This window comes from Salvelinus alpinus, chromosome 11, assembly GCF_045679555.1.
Source record: "Salvelinus alpinus chromosome 11, SLU_Salpinus.1, whole genome shotgun sequence".
NCBI lineage: Eukaryota > Metazoa > Chordata > Actinopteri > Salmoniformes > Salmonidae > Salvelinus > Salvelinus alpinus.
Window position 1 is genome coordinate 19,236,986 of NC_092096.1, and position 16,425 is coordinate 19,253,410.

At 44.1% G+C, this 16,425-nt stretch overlaps 1 protein-coding gene across 1 annotated transcript; it reads right to left on the reverse strand.

Moving 5' to 3' along the window:
- Positions 1–13,314: 13,314 nt before the first annotated feature.
- LOC139533696 (methyl-accepting chemotaxis protein 3-like) lies at positions 13,315–16,092 on the reverse strand. The gene is made up of 2 exons (XM_071331985.1): positions 15,740–16,092; positions 13,315–14,852 (listed from the first exon to the last, which is right to left on the reverse strand). The coding sequence occupies exon 2, from the start codon at positions 14,813–14,815 to the stop codon at positions 13,598–13,600; it is 1,218 nt and encodes a 405-aa protein (XP_071188086.1). The 5' UTR covers positions 14,816–14,852; positions 15,740–16,092; the 3' UTR covers positions 13,315–13,597.
- Between the last annotated feature and the right edge of the window lie 333 nt (positions 16,093–16,425).

Below are 16,425 nucleotides of genomic sequence, written 5' to 3' on the forward strand. Positions count from 1 at the left end.
GCCATCATCAACTCAGTGGGTTTTGTCCAACATGTCTCTGGACCTACTCACTGTCACAGTCATACTCTGGACCTAGTTTTGTCCCATGGAATAAATGTTGTAGATCTTAATGTTTTTCCTCATAATCCTGGACTATCGGACCACCATTTTATTACGTTTGCAATCGCAACAAATAATCTGCTCAGACTCCAACCAAGGAGCATCAAAAGTCGTGCTATAAATTCTCAGACAACACAAAGATTCCTAGATGCCCTTCCAGACTCCCTTCGCCTACCCAAGGACGTCAGAGGACAAAAATCAGTTAACCACCTAACTGAGGAACTCAATTTAACCTTGCGCAATACCCTAGATACAGTTGCACCCCTAAAAACTAAAAACATTTGTCATAACAAACTAGCTCCCTGGTATACAGAAAATACCCAAGCTCTGAAGCAAGCTTCCAGAAAATTGGAACGGAAATGGCGCCACACCAAACTGGAAGTCTTCCGACTAGCTTGGAAAGACAGTACCGTGCACGATCATCCTATTTTTCCAACTTAATTGAGGAAAATAAGAACAATCCGAAATTTATTTTTGATACTGTCGCAAAGCTAACTAAAAAGCAGCATTCCCCAAGTGAGGATGGCTTTCACTTCAGCAGTAATACATTCATGAACTTCTTTGAGGAAAAGATCATGATCATTAGAAAGCAAATTACAGACTCCTCTTTAAATCTGCGTATTCCTCCAAAGCTCAGCTGTCCTGAGTCTGCACAACTCTGCCAGGACCTAGGATCGAGAGAGACAATTAAGTGTTTTAGTACTATATCTCTTGACACAATTATGAAAATAATCATGGCCTCTAAACCTTCAAGCTGCATACTGGACCCTATTCCAACTAAACTACTTAAAGAGCTGCTTCCTGTGCTTGGCCCTCCTATGTTGAACATAATAAACGGCTCTCTATCCACCGGATGTGTACCAAACTCACTAAAAGTGGAAGTAATAAAGCCTCTCTTGAAAAAGCCAAACCTTGACCCAGAAAATATTTTAAAAAACTATCGGCCTATATCGAATCTTCCATTCCTCTCTAATTTTAGAAAAAGCTGTTGCGCAGCAACTCACTGCCTTCCTGAAGACAAACAATGTATACGAAATGCTTCAGTCTGGTTTTAGACCCCAACAGGCACTGTAGGCTAGCAGGACATTCCACATGCAGGGCTGGTGGGTCTGCTGGGTCTGGTGGGTCTGCTGGGTCTGGTGCTGAAAACAGAGTAAGTAAAATAAACACAGGAACCCAAGCAGGCCCAGGGCCAGTAGTAACAGTACAGTGGAGTGTGTAAGTGTGTGTGTGTAGGTATATGTGTGTGACAGTGGTTGTTTTAGAGGGCTGGTTTAAAGGGCCGGTTTAAAGGGCCGGTTTAAAGCTCCTAGCATGGGTTAGTTTCTTCGAACGTCTCTGAGAAGACTGGTCTCTTTCTACCACTGACTGAGTGCTGTAGAGATAGCCTGGTCCCAGGTCTGTTTGTGCTGTGTAGCCAACTTCTATTGTCATATACACCAACCATCAGAATGACCATAAGAGTTGGCAACACAGCACAAACAGATGTGGGCCCAGGCTACTGTAGAGCTCTCAATCTAGTAGCAGGGAAGGAATCTGGAGCTCAATTTATCACCCCTCCTCCAACCCAGCCCAACCTAACCCCAAAACCCTGGAACCAGTGACCACACCATTAAGCATTTCTCTATGAACGTCAAACACGTTTCTGTGGTGAACTTTCTATTTTTAGCTGCTTCTATGCTGGCGATGTTCGGGAACTGAGGTATTTGGTTCTGACTGGCTGAATGGGTTGTCTCCGGTTGTCTGGCCTACTACACCATTTGGAATGTCTCTGGCATACGATCAAGAACCACTACAAACAGGGGGGTGGGGGGAGAGAGAGGGGGGGGGGGAGAAGAGAGAGGAGAGAGAGAAGAAGAAGAGGAGAGAGAGAGGGGAGAAGAGGAGAGAGAGAGAGAGAGAGAGAGAGAGAGAGAGGGAGAGAGAGAGGGAGAGAGAGAGAGAGGGGGGGGGGAGAGGAGGGAGAGGGGGGAGAGAGGTGGGGAGAAGAGGAGAGGAGAGAGAGAGAGAGAGAGACAGAGTGGTGGGAGGTTGAGAATGCTGGCAAGAGGTCATATATAGTGAGTGATGACCACACTATTAAAGAACGTCTAAAGATGTGAGGAGAGAGGTTAGAGTGTTGTGATGAGGGAGGGAGATATTTATATATGCGTAGTGAGTGGTGACAACACTATTAAAGAAGTGAGGAGAGAGGTTAGAGTGTTGTGATGAGGGAGGGAGATATTTTAGTGAGTTTGTTCTCATCCACCCAGATAAAGCCCAAATAGGACAGATCTTTCTCTCCCAACCCAGTTTTATAGATACAACTAAACCTCTCTCTCCATCACCACAGGGAACGCTCATCCTATCGGCTTAGGATTGGGCTGAAACATTCTGTTGTGGGTTTCCTTGCATCCGTCTCCTCTTTCATTGTCTTTTTCACACACACACACACACACACACACACACACACACACACACACACACACACACACACACACACACACACACACACACACACACACACACACACACACCTTTAGCCTAGTGTTTTTGAAGGGAGGAGGGTGAAACCACTCAGAATGGGAGTAATTAGTGAAACATGGTGTTGAACCCAAAACTGACTCCAGATCAGTAATGAGACACTGGTGCTGTCTGACTGTCAGTCTTTGCCCTACTTCATACACAGCTTGGCTGATACTGTAAATAAATAGCTGGTGCATACATCCACAAAGGTCCTGCCAAAGTTAACAACCACACACATTCTCTGTCACTGACATGAGTTAGAGACTGACCCTATTCATATTACATCCAGGTTCAACCTGTCCATATATGGAATCTCAGCAGTCACCAACTAACAGGGGTGTCCAAAACGGCATCCTGTTCCCTATAGGGTGCACTTTTGACCAGGGCCCATTGGACTCAAAAAGTAGTGCACTATGTAGGGAATAAGTTGTCATTTGAGACACATCCAGGTTAAGGAGGACAATGGGTTCCTGACCTGGCCTCGTCACTAAGGAATGGAAATTCCAAGAGTTCCTAAGTTGCCCCAGGTTACGGGAGGACTGACCTCAGATATTCAGGAACTCTGATAGCCATCTAACATTCCAAACATTCCAACAGGAATCAATAGGCTGTTTGGTTGTTCACTCTAACTGGCCAATCAGCGACCAAGACAGGGGCTGAGGAATGAAGGTATAGACCATGGGCCATGTGAGTTGGGCAGAGAGAGAGAGGTGTATGTGTGTGCGTGCGTGTGTAGCTGCGTCCATGCCTGATTCTATGTGTCTGTGGGGTGTTGTTCGTCTGTCTGAGCTCTCAGGATAGTTACTCAGTATCAGTTGGTAATCCTCCTTTCCTACAAACAGAGGTGTTCTTTCAATGTGGCCCCTTAAAGACCCCTCCACTGACGGAGAGAGGTGACCCGTGACTGTTGAATCACATGCTGAGAGGAACCGAACAGGTCATTCTGGTCATCCTACACCATCTACACTGCTAGGTAAGGTTTCATTAAATGGTCTAGGAGAAAAATACTTCTCCTCCCCTTTGACCTTTGACCTAAAGCATCCTCACCCATTACTCACACACACACTTCTACCCTGTTATACTTGTTACCATGGAACCATGACCTGGGACTTAGCTGTTATACCTGTTACCATGTTACCATGACCTGGGACTTAGCTGTTATACCTGTTACCATGTTATCATGACCTGGGACTTAGCTGTTATACCTGTTACCATGGTACCATGACCTGGGACTTAGCTGTTATACCTGTTACCATGACCTGGGACTTAGCTGTTATACCTGTTACCATGTTACCATGACCTGGGACTTAGCTGTTATACCTGTTACCATGGTACCATGACCTGGGACTTAGCTGTTATACCTGTTACCATGACCTGGGACTTAGCTGAGGTATGTGTTACCATGACCTGGGACTTAGCTGAGGTATGTGTTACCATGACCTGGGACTTAGCTGAGGTATGTGTTATCATGACCTGGGACTTAGCTGAGGTGTGTGTTACCATGACCTGGGACTTAGCTGAGGTGTGTGTTACCAGGACCTGGGACTTAGCTGAGGTGTGTGTTACCATGACCTGGGACTTAGCTGAGGTGTGTGTTACCATGACCTGGGACTTAGCTGAGGTGTGTGTTATCATGACCTGGGACTTAGCTGAGGTGTGTGTTATCATGACCTGGGACTTAGCTGAGGTGTGTGTTATCATGACCTGGGACTTAGCTGAGGTGTGTGTTACCAGGACCTGGGACTTAGCTGAGGTGTGTGTTACCATGACCTGGGACTTAGGTGAGGTGTGTGTTACCATGACCTGGGACTTAGCTGAGGTGTGTGTTATCATGACCTGGGACTTAGCTGAGGTGTGTGTTATCATGACCTGGGACTTAGCTGAGGTGTGTGTTACCATGACCTGGGACTTAGCTGAGGTGTGTGTTATCATGACCTGGGACTTAGCTGAGGTGTGTGTTATCATGACCTGGGACTTAGCTGAGGTATGTGTTACCATGACCTGGGACTTAGCTGAGGTATGTGTTATCATGACCTGGGACTTAGCTGAGGTGTGTGTTATCATGACCTGGGACTTAGCTGAGGTGTGTGTTGTCATGACCTGGGACTTAGCTGAGGTATGTGTTATCATGACCTGGGACCTAGCTGAGGTGTGTGTTATCATGACCTGGGACCTAGCTGAGGTGTGTGTTATCATGACCTGGGACCTAGCTGAGGTATGTGTTATCATGACCTGGGACTTAGCTGAGGTGTGTGTTATCATGACCTGGGACCTAGCTGAGGTGTGTGTTATCATGACCTGGGACCTAGCTGAGGTATGTGTTATCATGACCTGGGACCTAGCTGAGGTGTGTGTTATCATGACCTGGGACCTAGCTGAGGTATGTGTTATCATGACCTGGGACCTAGCTGAGGTGTGTGTTATCATGACCTGGGACCTAGCTGAGGTATGTGTTATCATGACCTGGGACTTAGCTGAGGTATGTGTTATCATGACCTGGGACTTAGCTGAGGTATGTGTTATCATGACCTGGGACTTAGCTGAGGTATGTGTTATCATGACCTGGGACTTAGCTGAGGTATGTGTTATCATGACCTGGGACTTAGCTGAGGTATGTGTTATCATGACCTGGGACTTAGCTGAGGTGTGTGTTATCATGACCTGGGACTTAGCTGAGGTATGTGTTATCATGACCTGGGACTTAGCTGAGGTATGTGTTATCATGACCTGAAGAGCAGGAGTCACCTACCTGACATAGCAACCCTTCTCTCTCTGTTCTTATTAGTGAAGAGCAGGAGTCACCTACCTGACATAGCAACCCTTCTCTCTCTGTTCTTATTAGTGAAGGGCAGGAGTCACCTACCTGACATAGCAACCCTTCTCTCTCTGTTCTTATTAGTGAAGGGCAGGAGTCACCTACCTGACATAGCAACCCTTCTCTCTCTGTTCTTATTAGTGAAGAGCAGGAGTCACCTACCTGACATAGCAACCCTTCTCTCTCTGTTCTTATTAGTGAAGAGCAGGAGTCACCTACCTGACATTGCAACCCTTCTCTCTCTGTTCTCATTAGTGAAGAGCAGGAGTCACCTACCTGACATAGCAACCCTTCTCTCTCTGTTCTAATTAGTGAAGAGCAGGAGTCACCTACCTGACATTGCAACCCTTCTCTCTCTGTTCTTATTAGTGAAGAGCAGGAGTCACCTACCTGACATAGCAACCCTTCTCTCTCTGTTCTTATTAGTGAAGAGCAGGAGTCACCTACCTGACATAGCAACCCTTCTCTCTCTGTTCTTATTAGTGAAGAGCAGGAGTCACCTACCTGACATTGCAACAGTGGTGGAAAAAGTATCCAATTGTCATGCTTGAGTAAAAGTAAAGATACCTTAATAGAAAATGACTGAAGTAAAACTGAAGGTCATCCAGTAAAATACTACTTCAGTAAAAGTCTAAAAGTATTTGGTTTTAAATATACTTAAGTATCAAAAGTAAATGTAATTGCTAAAAAATATACTTAAGTATCAAAAATAAAAGTAAAAGCATAAATCCTTTCAAATGACCTTTATTAAGCAAACCAGATAGCACAACTTTCCTGTTTTAGCTAGGGACACACTCCAACACCCAGACATCATTTACAAACAGAGCATTTGTGTTTAGTAAGTCCGCCAGATCAGAGGCAGTAGGGATGACCAGGGATGTTCTCTTGATAAGTACGTGAATTGGACAATTTTCTTGTCCTGCTAAGCATTCTAAATGTAATGAGTACTTTTGGGTGTCAGGGAAAATGTATGGAGTAAAAAGTACATTATTGTCTTTTGGAATGTAGTGAAGTAAAAGTAAAAGTAGTCAAAAATATAAATAGTAAAGTACAGATACCCCAAAAAACAACTTAAGTATTACTGTACTTTAAAGTATTTTTACACCACTGCATACCAATCCTTCTCTCTCTACTTACTGACCAAGTGCTGGTCCTACATTCCTCCCCATCACTCTGACAGGCCTGCATACTGCTGTCACGAGGCCAACCACTCTTATCAGTAAAATAAGGAGCTATAGACAGCTAGGAGAGGCATGGAGGTGTGTGTGTGTGTGTGTACACCCTGGTCATCTGTCTAGCTGGATAAGGCTTTCACATCTCTGCAAAGCTCTCATCACGCTCTCATTGTAAAGCTCACACATGACAACAGTCCCCTTCTGGCCGGCACCATAATCATTACCACATCACTCATGCATGTTCTGTGCTATGCCAGGTCTGCCCATGATGTTTTCAAAGAGCTTGCTATACAGTATATTGTTATTGGTGTAGTCACATGTTTTCTTTCCTCACAAGGATCTGCACAGTAGTATTGTAGACAGTGTTGTATTCCAGGACTCTGACTCAAGCTGTAGTGACTTGACTTATGACACAGATAGTTGGTGCAATAGGGTGAAGGCAAACATACATGACATTTTAGGCTACAGTATTTCTGCAGTAGTGGAGTTAACACATTCTGTCTTGAACAAGGCTACTTAACATCTTCTAATAGTAGACCCAGATCTAGGGGCTGATATTCAGGAATGTACTAACTTCTTGGACCCAGTCCAACAGTGTCATAGCATCAGACCACTGGTATGTGTGTTTATCCTTCACCATCTTAGATACATGTAATATAACCTGAAATATGAAGAGAAAAAAACTGGTGAATGAGAATAGAGGTAGGTATCACATTCCAGGGCATTGACTTGTGAGAGATGAGATCCGGCTTCACTAATCAGAATCTATATATCTATCTATGCTATGCAGGCAGGAGGGTAGGTGGGTTGATGAGTGACTGATGATTAACCTTTAACCTGTAAGTGAAGAAAATAGATAATTCCTCCACTGACAGTATTCTGTTCCCACGGCAATAGAGACTATTTGAGCATTCTAAGGAGTTGACATGTGCGGACATCTCTCTCCTCTTCACTCACAGAGACTGGGCTGATAGTGTAGAGAGGCAGGCTGAAGGGGTAGATGGGAGTTTCTGCTATGCAAAGCCCTGTGCCTCCACATACACTTAGGCCTAGATGCAATCAGGTCAAGCTTTAACCGATGATAGCCGACGCCCTCACAGCTGATGTTTTGGTGGTGTCGGAGGTGGAACTGCTGTCTTCATTGTTATGAAGCCACACCCACCGAACTCACATAAGAAAATAAAGTGTAGGCTTTGTAGAAATAATGGGGGGGGGGGGTTGTATCATTTCATTTTATTTATACAAAATGCCTACCACTTTGAAGATGCAAAGTATTTTTTAATGTGAAACAAACAAGAAATAATACAAAAAACTGACAACTTGAGCGTGCATAACTATTCACCCCCCCAAAGTCAATACTTTGTAGAGCCACCTTTTGCAGCAATTACAGCTGCAAGTCTCTTGGGGTATGTCTCTATAAGCTTGGCACATCTAGCCACTGGGATTTTTGCCCATTCTTCAAGGCAAAACAGCTCCAGCTCCTTCAAGTTGGATGGGTTCCGCTGGTGTACACAATCTTTAAGTCATACCAGAGATTCTCAATTGGATTAAGGTCTGGGCTTTGACTAGGCCATTCCAATACATTAAAATGTTTCCCCTTAAACCACTCGAGTGTTGCTTTAGCAGTATGCTTAGGGTCATTGTCCTGCTGGAAGGTGAACCTCCGTCCCAGTCTCAAATCTCTGGAAGACTGAAACAGGTTTCCCCTCAAGAATTTCCCTGTATTTACCATTCTTTCAAGTCTGACCAGTTTCAAAGTCCCTGCCGATTAAAAACATCCCCACAGCATGATGCTGCCACCACCATGCTTCACTGTGGGGATGGCGTTCTCGGGGCGATGAGAGGTGTTGGGATTGCGCCAAACATAGCGTTTTTCTTGATGGCCAAAATGCTCAATTTTAGTCTCATCTGACCAGAGTACCTTCTTCCATACGTTTGGTGAGTCTCCCACATGCCTTTTGGTAAACACCAAACGTGTTTGCTTATTAAAAGCAATGGCTTTTTTTCTGGCGACTCTTCAGTAAAGCCCAGCTCTGTGGAGTGTACGGCTTAAAGTGGTCCTATGGACCGAGACTCCAATCTCCGCTGTGGAGCTTTGCAGCTCCGTCAGGGTTATCTTTGATCTCTTTGTTGCCGCTCTGATTAATGCCCTCCTTGCCTGGTCTGTGAGTTTTGTTGGGCGGCCCGCTCCTGGCAGGTTTGTTGTGGTGCCATATTCTTAAACATTTTTAAAAGGGAATTTAATGGTGCTCTGTAGGATGTTCAAAGTTTTGGATACTTTTCTATAACCCAACCCTGATCTGTACTTCTCCACAACTTTGTCACTGACCTGTTTGGAGAGCTCCTTGGTCTTCATGGTGCTGCTTGCTTGACAGTGCCCCTTGCTTAGCTGTGTTGCAGACTATGGGGCCTTTCAGAACAGGTGTTTATAATTGAAATCATGTGACAGATCATGTGACACTTAGATTGCACACATGTGGACTTTATTTAACTAATTATGTGACTTCTGAAGGTAATTGGTTGCACCAGATCTTATTTAGGGGCTTCATAGCAAAAGGGGTGAATACATATGCACGCACCACTTTTCTGTTTTTTATTTTTTTTATTTTTTTGAAACAAGTACATTTTTTCATTTCACTTCACCAATTTGGACTATTTTGTGTATGTCCATTACATGAAATCCAAATAAAAATCCATTTAAATTACAGGTTGTAATGCAACAATATAGGAAAAACACCAAGGGGGATGAATACTTTTGCATGGCACTGTACATTACATTTCTCATTCCAGTGTTCCAACTGGTTAACAAAGCTGCATTGAATTTATTTAAATAGAGCCCTTAGATGCCTAATGCACTCAGTGTTATGACTGACTATAGGTGACCAGACCCCAGGACCGCTCAGTGCTATGATTGTAGGTGACCAGACCCCAGGACCATTCAGTGTTATGACTGTGACCAGACCCCAGGACCATTCAGTGTTATGACTGCAGGTGACCAGAACAGACCCCAGGACCGCTCAGTGTTATGACTGTAGGTAGCCAGACCAGACCACAGGACCACTCAGTATTATGACTGCAGGTGACTAGATCCCAGGACCACTCAGTGTTATGACTGTAGGTGACCAGATCCCAGGACCACTCAGTGTTATGACTGTAGGGGACCAGACCAGACCACTCAGTGTTATGACTGCAGGTAGCCAGACCAGACCCCAGGACCACTCAGTGTTATGACTGTAGGGGACCAGACCCCAGGACCATTCAGTGTTATGACTGTAGGGGACCAGACCAGACCCCAGGACCACTCAGTGTTATGACTGCAGGTAGCCAGACCAGACCCCAGGACCACTCAATGTTATGACTGCAGGTGGCCAGAACAGACCCCAGGACCACTCAGCGTTATGACTGTAGGGGACCAGACCCAGGACCACTCAGTGTTATGACTGTAGGGGACCAGACCAGACCCCAGGACCACTCAGTGTTATGACTGCAGGTAGCCAGACCAGACCCCAGGACCACTCAGTGTTATGACTGTAGGGGACCAGACCCCAGGACCACTCATTGTTATGACTGCAGGTGGCCAGACCCCAGGACCACTCATTGTTATGACTACAGGTGGCCAGACCCCATGAACACTCAGAGTTATGACTACAGGTGGCCAGACCCCAGGACCATTCACTGTTATGACTGCAGGGAACCAGACCCCAGGACCACTCAGTGTTATGACTGCAGGGAACCAGACCCCAGGACCATTCAGTGTTATGACTTAGGGGACCGGACCCAAGGACGAGGAATGATGATGTGGGCCGGAAATAGGAATGAATGAATGAATGACACAGGCCGGAAGACAACAGGAAATTAATCACTTGTAATGTTGCCAATGCTCCGATGAAAGAAGCAACCATAACTGTTAATAAACACACTGTCTCCTTTTGGTGTTGGAGGTATTTACATTTTTTTAATTAAAAAATTCTTATTTACAATGACGGCCTACCCCGGCAACGCTGGGTCAATTGTGCGCCACCCTATGGGTCTCCCAATCACGGCTGCATGTGACACAGCCTGGATTCGAACCAGGGACTGTAGTGATGCCTCTAGCACTGAGATGCAGTGCCTTAGACTGCTGTGTCACTCCAGAGCCCCAAGGTTAATAACTGTTGACCCTCTAAATACAGTACTACCTTCATATTACCTACAGGACAGTAGAAAAGGGCATTTTTAGGCCCATTAAAGAGAAAATAATAATGAAAATCACCAGACCTTGTATTGTTGTTATTTTATTGTGTTACTTTATTCAATTTTTTATTACAAATGACATTTATAAATATATTCTTAACTCTATTTCTTGAACTGCATTGTTGGTTAAGGGCTTGTAAGTAAGCATTTCACAGTAAGGTCTACACCTGTTGCATTCGGCGCATTTGACAAATAAAATTTGATTTGATCAGACGCAGGTACTAGCAGACAGGATGTAGTTTTGTTGGCCTGGCACAGACATGTGAGTGTCAGTATTCACCCATAAAGGCACCAGATTAAATTACATAATTGTCTTCACCTGGTTGGAATAGAAACAGTTGTTGTTTCTGTTTTTGTTTATGTAGGGGATATCCTGTTTTCATAAAACCCACATTTCTTAGGGCAAATGTTCTCTCCGATTTCACCATGGTGAAGGAGTTTTGGTTTGGTATTCTAAAAAGAACATTGTGATCTTATATTACATAACCTCCCGAACGGCACCCTATTCCCTACATAGTGCACTACTTCTGACCAGAGCCTCATATGTTCTAGTGCACTATGCAGGGAATAGGGTGCCATTTGGGAGGGGAGCTGTGCATGTTTACATGAGCTATGTTGACAATGTGTACTCAATTCTATTTCCACATCTGTTATTGTTTAGCTGAAGCGTCTTCTGAATAAATGATATCACCTTAGAGGTATTCTTCAAAAGATGTTCCAGTTTAGCAATGATATTACGTTACACACACATCTGGTTGTGTCCAGAGCACATCTTATATTTCTGATTGATTGTTATGAAATCTAATTGGGTTGGTATCTACTAGAGGAGAGATGTGGGGACTTGGTAATGGTCTGCTCTCACGACCTTGTAACACTACATTTCTGTCCCTCTGTCCCTCTGTGTGTTTGTGTGTGTCTCTCTCTCCCTCCTCCTCTACCTCCCTCCAACTCTCCATCCTTCACCTCCCTTCAACTCTCCATCCTTCTCTACCTCCAACTCTCCATCCTTCTCTACCTCCCTCCAACTCTCCATCCTTCACCTCCCTTCAACTCTCCATCCTTCTCTACCTCCAACTCTCCATCCTTCTCCACCTCCCTCCAACTCTCCATCCTTCTCCACCTCCCTCCAACTCTCCATCCTTCTCCACCTCCCTCCAACTCTCCATCCTTCTCCACCTCCCTTCAACTCTCCATCCTTCTCCACCTCCCTCCAACTCTCCATCCTTCACCTCCCTTCAACTCTCCATCCTTCTCCACCTCCCTCCAACTCTCCATCACTCTACTTCCCTCCTCCATCTCTCCCTGACATCCAATGACCTTGCACCTCAGTGTGTTCCATATAAAGCCATGTATGGTGTGTGTGGATAACTTCTCCCTCTCTATACATGCATGATGTCAACCACTGAACCACCTGAGAGTTGAGGAAATGACAGAATGTAAAAGATAGGCAACAACTCAACCAGGGTGAAACAGTGCTCAGTGCAAGGCTGCTGTCATTCCACATACAGCACTCCTCTTGTCCATTCACACTCATACTGTATCAGTGATGCAAACCATCTGTCTGTGAGCCGTGACAACATATTTTGGAGAACCTAAATATGCATGTATTTTCAGTATGCCCGACCAAAAAAGTTTCAGAAAGAGGGATATTGATGTTTTCAATTCCTGTTGTCCAGAATGACGGTCCGATACTGATTAATATATGTTGACCAGAATGACGGTCCGATACTGATTAATATATGTTGTCCAGAATGACGGTCCGATACTGATTAATATATGTTGTCCAGAATGACGGTCCGATACTGATTAATATATGTTGTCCAGAATGACGGTCCGATACTGATTAATATATGTTGTCCAGAATGACGGTCCGATACTGATTAATATATGTTGTCCAGAATGACGGTCCGATACTGATTAATATATGTTGTCCAGAATGACGGTCCGATACTGATTAATATATGTTGTCCAGAATGACGGTCCGATATTGATTAATATATGTTGTCCAGAATGACGGCCCGATATTGATTAATATATGTTGTCCAGAATGGTATTGTGTGCCTGACATCGTGTAGACTCCTACTAGATCATGTCCAGATTGTCTGTAAATAACATACAGGGTGCTGGCACCAAATGAAAAGCCAAACAATACCTTCACTCCTTTCTGATTACCGGCGTCCAAAACACACTCATTATTACGGCAGTCATATTTTCCATAGCACCTTATCAATCATGCTAGGAAATGATTCGATTGTATACAATGATGAATTTCATGAAACAATTGTCAAAGACAGCCTCCTATCCCAGATTGGCAAACATGTGTAAATAAACATGTCAAAATTAATTTAAAACATGAACACAGAAACGGATCGAATTTACATTTAAAAACATTTCTTACATTTTTGGAAGGAGGGGGCGGTTGGAGAATATTCATGCATACCATACATCTCTCAATATTTTTTAAAAACTTAGACAATTCAGTGTGTATCTTATTAATCTTATTTTATTTTAAATCAAACATACAACTCAATGTCTAAAGCATCGCATAAAACACCACAGTCGATGTATTTCAGTAGCAAATCAAAAACGATGTAAAGGATTTTCACATTGTTATCAAAACCTAGTTTCAATGTTTTTCTATTTAAGTTAGAGAATGTAAAATCACTGGAACTGTTAACATCTATTCATTAACAATTTTACTGAATAAAAAAGCTGAAACTTGACTTTGTAATCAAATGTTAGTTTTTGCTAACAATTGTTACTCTGCTTCCTAAGCGGAGATCAGGAAACCAGTGAAGGTGGTGTGGTGAGCCTCGTCATCATAGACTTGATGTTCTGCTTTAAGACGTGTGTAGACCTCTTCACCTACTTCCAGCTGCAGGGTGACACCATTGGATCCACTGTCTTCTCCATCATGTGGTGTGCTACTGTCAGTCACAGTCACCATAAGTTGTCCTCCTTTGTACAGGGACACTCTTCTATTTTTGGAGGTCATTCCAAAGGCAGTGAATCTGAAGTAGTAGATTCCACTCACCGGCGCCTTAAAGATTCCCGTCACCGGACTGTAAGCGTTGCCGATGTTGGTGAAGACGTGCTTGTAGACCAGGGTGATGTCAGTACTGCAGTACTTGGTTTTAGACAGTGAAGCTGAGAAGGCAACCTTCGGTCTCTCTCTGTTCTCTCTCTTCAGTTCCTCCACAGTGGCTCTCAGCTCTTGGAGTGCAGAACTCAGTTCCTCCACAGTGGCTCTCAGCTCTTGGAGTGCAGAACTCTGTTCCTCCACAGTGGCTCTCAGCTCTTGGAGTGCAGAACTCTGTTCCTCCACAGTGGCTCTCAGCTCTTGGAGTGCAGAACTCTGTTCCTCCACAGTGGCTCTCAGCTCTTGGAGTGCAGAACTCTGTTTCTCCACAGTGGCTCTCAGCTCTTGGAGTGCAGAACTCTGTTCCTCCACAGTGGCTCTCAGCTCTTGGAGTGCAGAACTCTGTTCCTCCACAGTGGCTCTCAGCTCTTGGAGTGCAGAACTCTGTTCCTCCACAGTGGCTCTCAGCTCTTGGAGTGCAGAACTCTGTTCCTCCACTGTGGCTCTCAGCACTTGGAGTGCAGAACTCTGTTCCTCCACAGTGGCTCTCAGCTCTTGGAGTGCAGAACTCTGTTCCTCCACAGTGGCTCTCAGCACTTGGAGTGCAGAACTCTGTTCCTCCACAGTGGCTCTCAGCTCTTGGAGTGCAGAACTCTGTTTCTCCACAGTGGCTCTCAGCTCTTGGAGTGCAGAACTCTGTTCCTCCACAGTGGCTCTCAGCTCTTGGAGTGCAGAACTCTGTTTCTCCACAGTGGCTCTCAGCTCTTGGAGTGCAGAACTCAGTTCCTCCACAGTGGCTCTCAGCTCTTGGAGTGCAGAACTCTGTTTCTCCACTGTGGCTCTCAGTGAAAGCAGTAGGTCTTTCTGTTCCTCTACCTGGCGCTCACTGGCTGTCAGTGTGGCTCCCATGACTGTTTAGATAGAGACCTTCAGAAACAAGTTGACTCTGTAAAGGAGAAGAGTTGAGTCTGTGGTTGTGGTCGAGGTAACAGCTTTATGCAGAGTGCTCTGGGGTACAAGCAGTCACATCAAAGTGCAAAGGCTAAATCAAATGGAAACTTTTTCAATCTTGAGGTTATATGCGTTGACTTAATTAAGTATGCATTCATCACTTCAGTGTCACAATTATGTAAATTCTCTGTCATAAAACATGAGTTTTGTGGAAAGGGGATGAACTTCTGGTGACCGTTTTTCTGCCTATTAAGTGAAATGGTCTGTCTCTGTTGCATTGTGTCCTGTACTGCATTTAGGGTGGAACAGACAGTTTGGGGTTTTCTCATAAGGCCCATGATCTTCTTTTAAATCATCTGATCCTTAGAGCCAGAAAATACACAGTAACCTCGGCACACCATGAGCAGTTCGCCCTCCTCTGGGTTGGCTTTAGCCCAGAGACACCCTCCCTACGACTCCTACCAATGCACTCAGTAACTATAGTTGGTTCTCAGGCTAAGTTCCTTAATACTAGCCTCTCGGGTCCCCAATAAACTAATTAACCAGATGCTAAATAAATCCTCAATCAATCCAGTGTATTTCAGAAACCCAGAGGAAAACAACATGCACTTGTATGACTCTTTGATGACACAGGGTTTCAGAACAATAAAATTAGTTTATTCAAAATTCCAGAAACAGGCATAAAAAATCCCAGATCAATCAATCAATCACAAATCTATATCACAAATCAATGATAAGCAAATATTGACAGTAAATTAAATTGATAGACAAACTTCAGCGCCCTTAACTATACCCTTATTGGGGTGTGTCAATAAAATATTTTTTGTCTGTTACAATTCTAAGAGAAGCACACTATTTAATAATAGAAAACCGTTTTCTTACCTTCTACAACTCTATAAACAGTTTGTTGTCTCCCCCGGGATGATCAGTCACTCAGACGGCGTCTAGAAACTTTAACAGCTACCTTACCACACCTCTATCAATGAGGTAACATTAAGGATTCCTTCTAGAATTTTACTTTAACTGAGTATAATAAACATTTAAATTTGAGTATAATAAAAATCTAAATATATTGTAGGCTGAAGACCTACAGCAGAAATCTTCTTCCAGCAGTCGACAGGCACTTCTGTCTCAGAGAGTACTCCCTCCCAAAAATGATGGCTCTTTCATACCCTCCGTTCTTCTTTCTGCTAACTCATCGTGACTAACACATGCTTAAGTATTCATTGGTTAATGTCTAACGCGGCCATCGATCAAAAAGGTAATTTTTTAAGTCCCCTTAATTAACTCCCACCTTGTTCTCCCCTAAGCAGGACGTCCATCCACTTCAACCCCTAACCGTTCTAACTTTGGGATTTCCAGATCAAGCTAACATCCTAAACGTAACTTATTACCTTAACTTTTAAACATTAACTTTTAAAACATTACCATTCCCCATTTGGCTACAACAACAATATTTTTCATCCATTTTGAATTCAGGCTGTAACAACAAAATGTTGAATAAGTCAAGGGGTATGAATACTTTCTGAAGGCACTGTTTATCTTTTAGCAAGAGTTTTGCAGTCAAT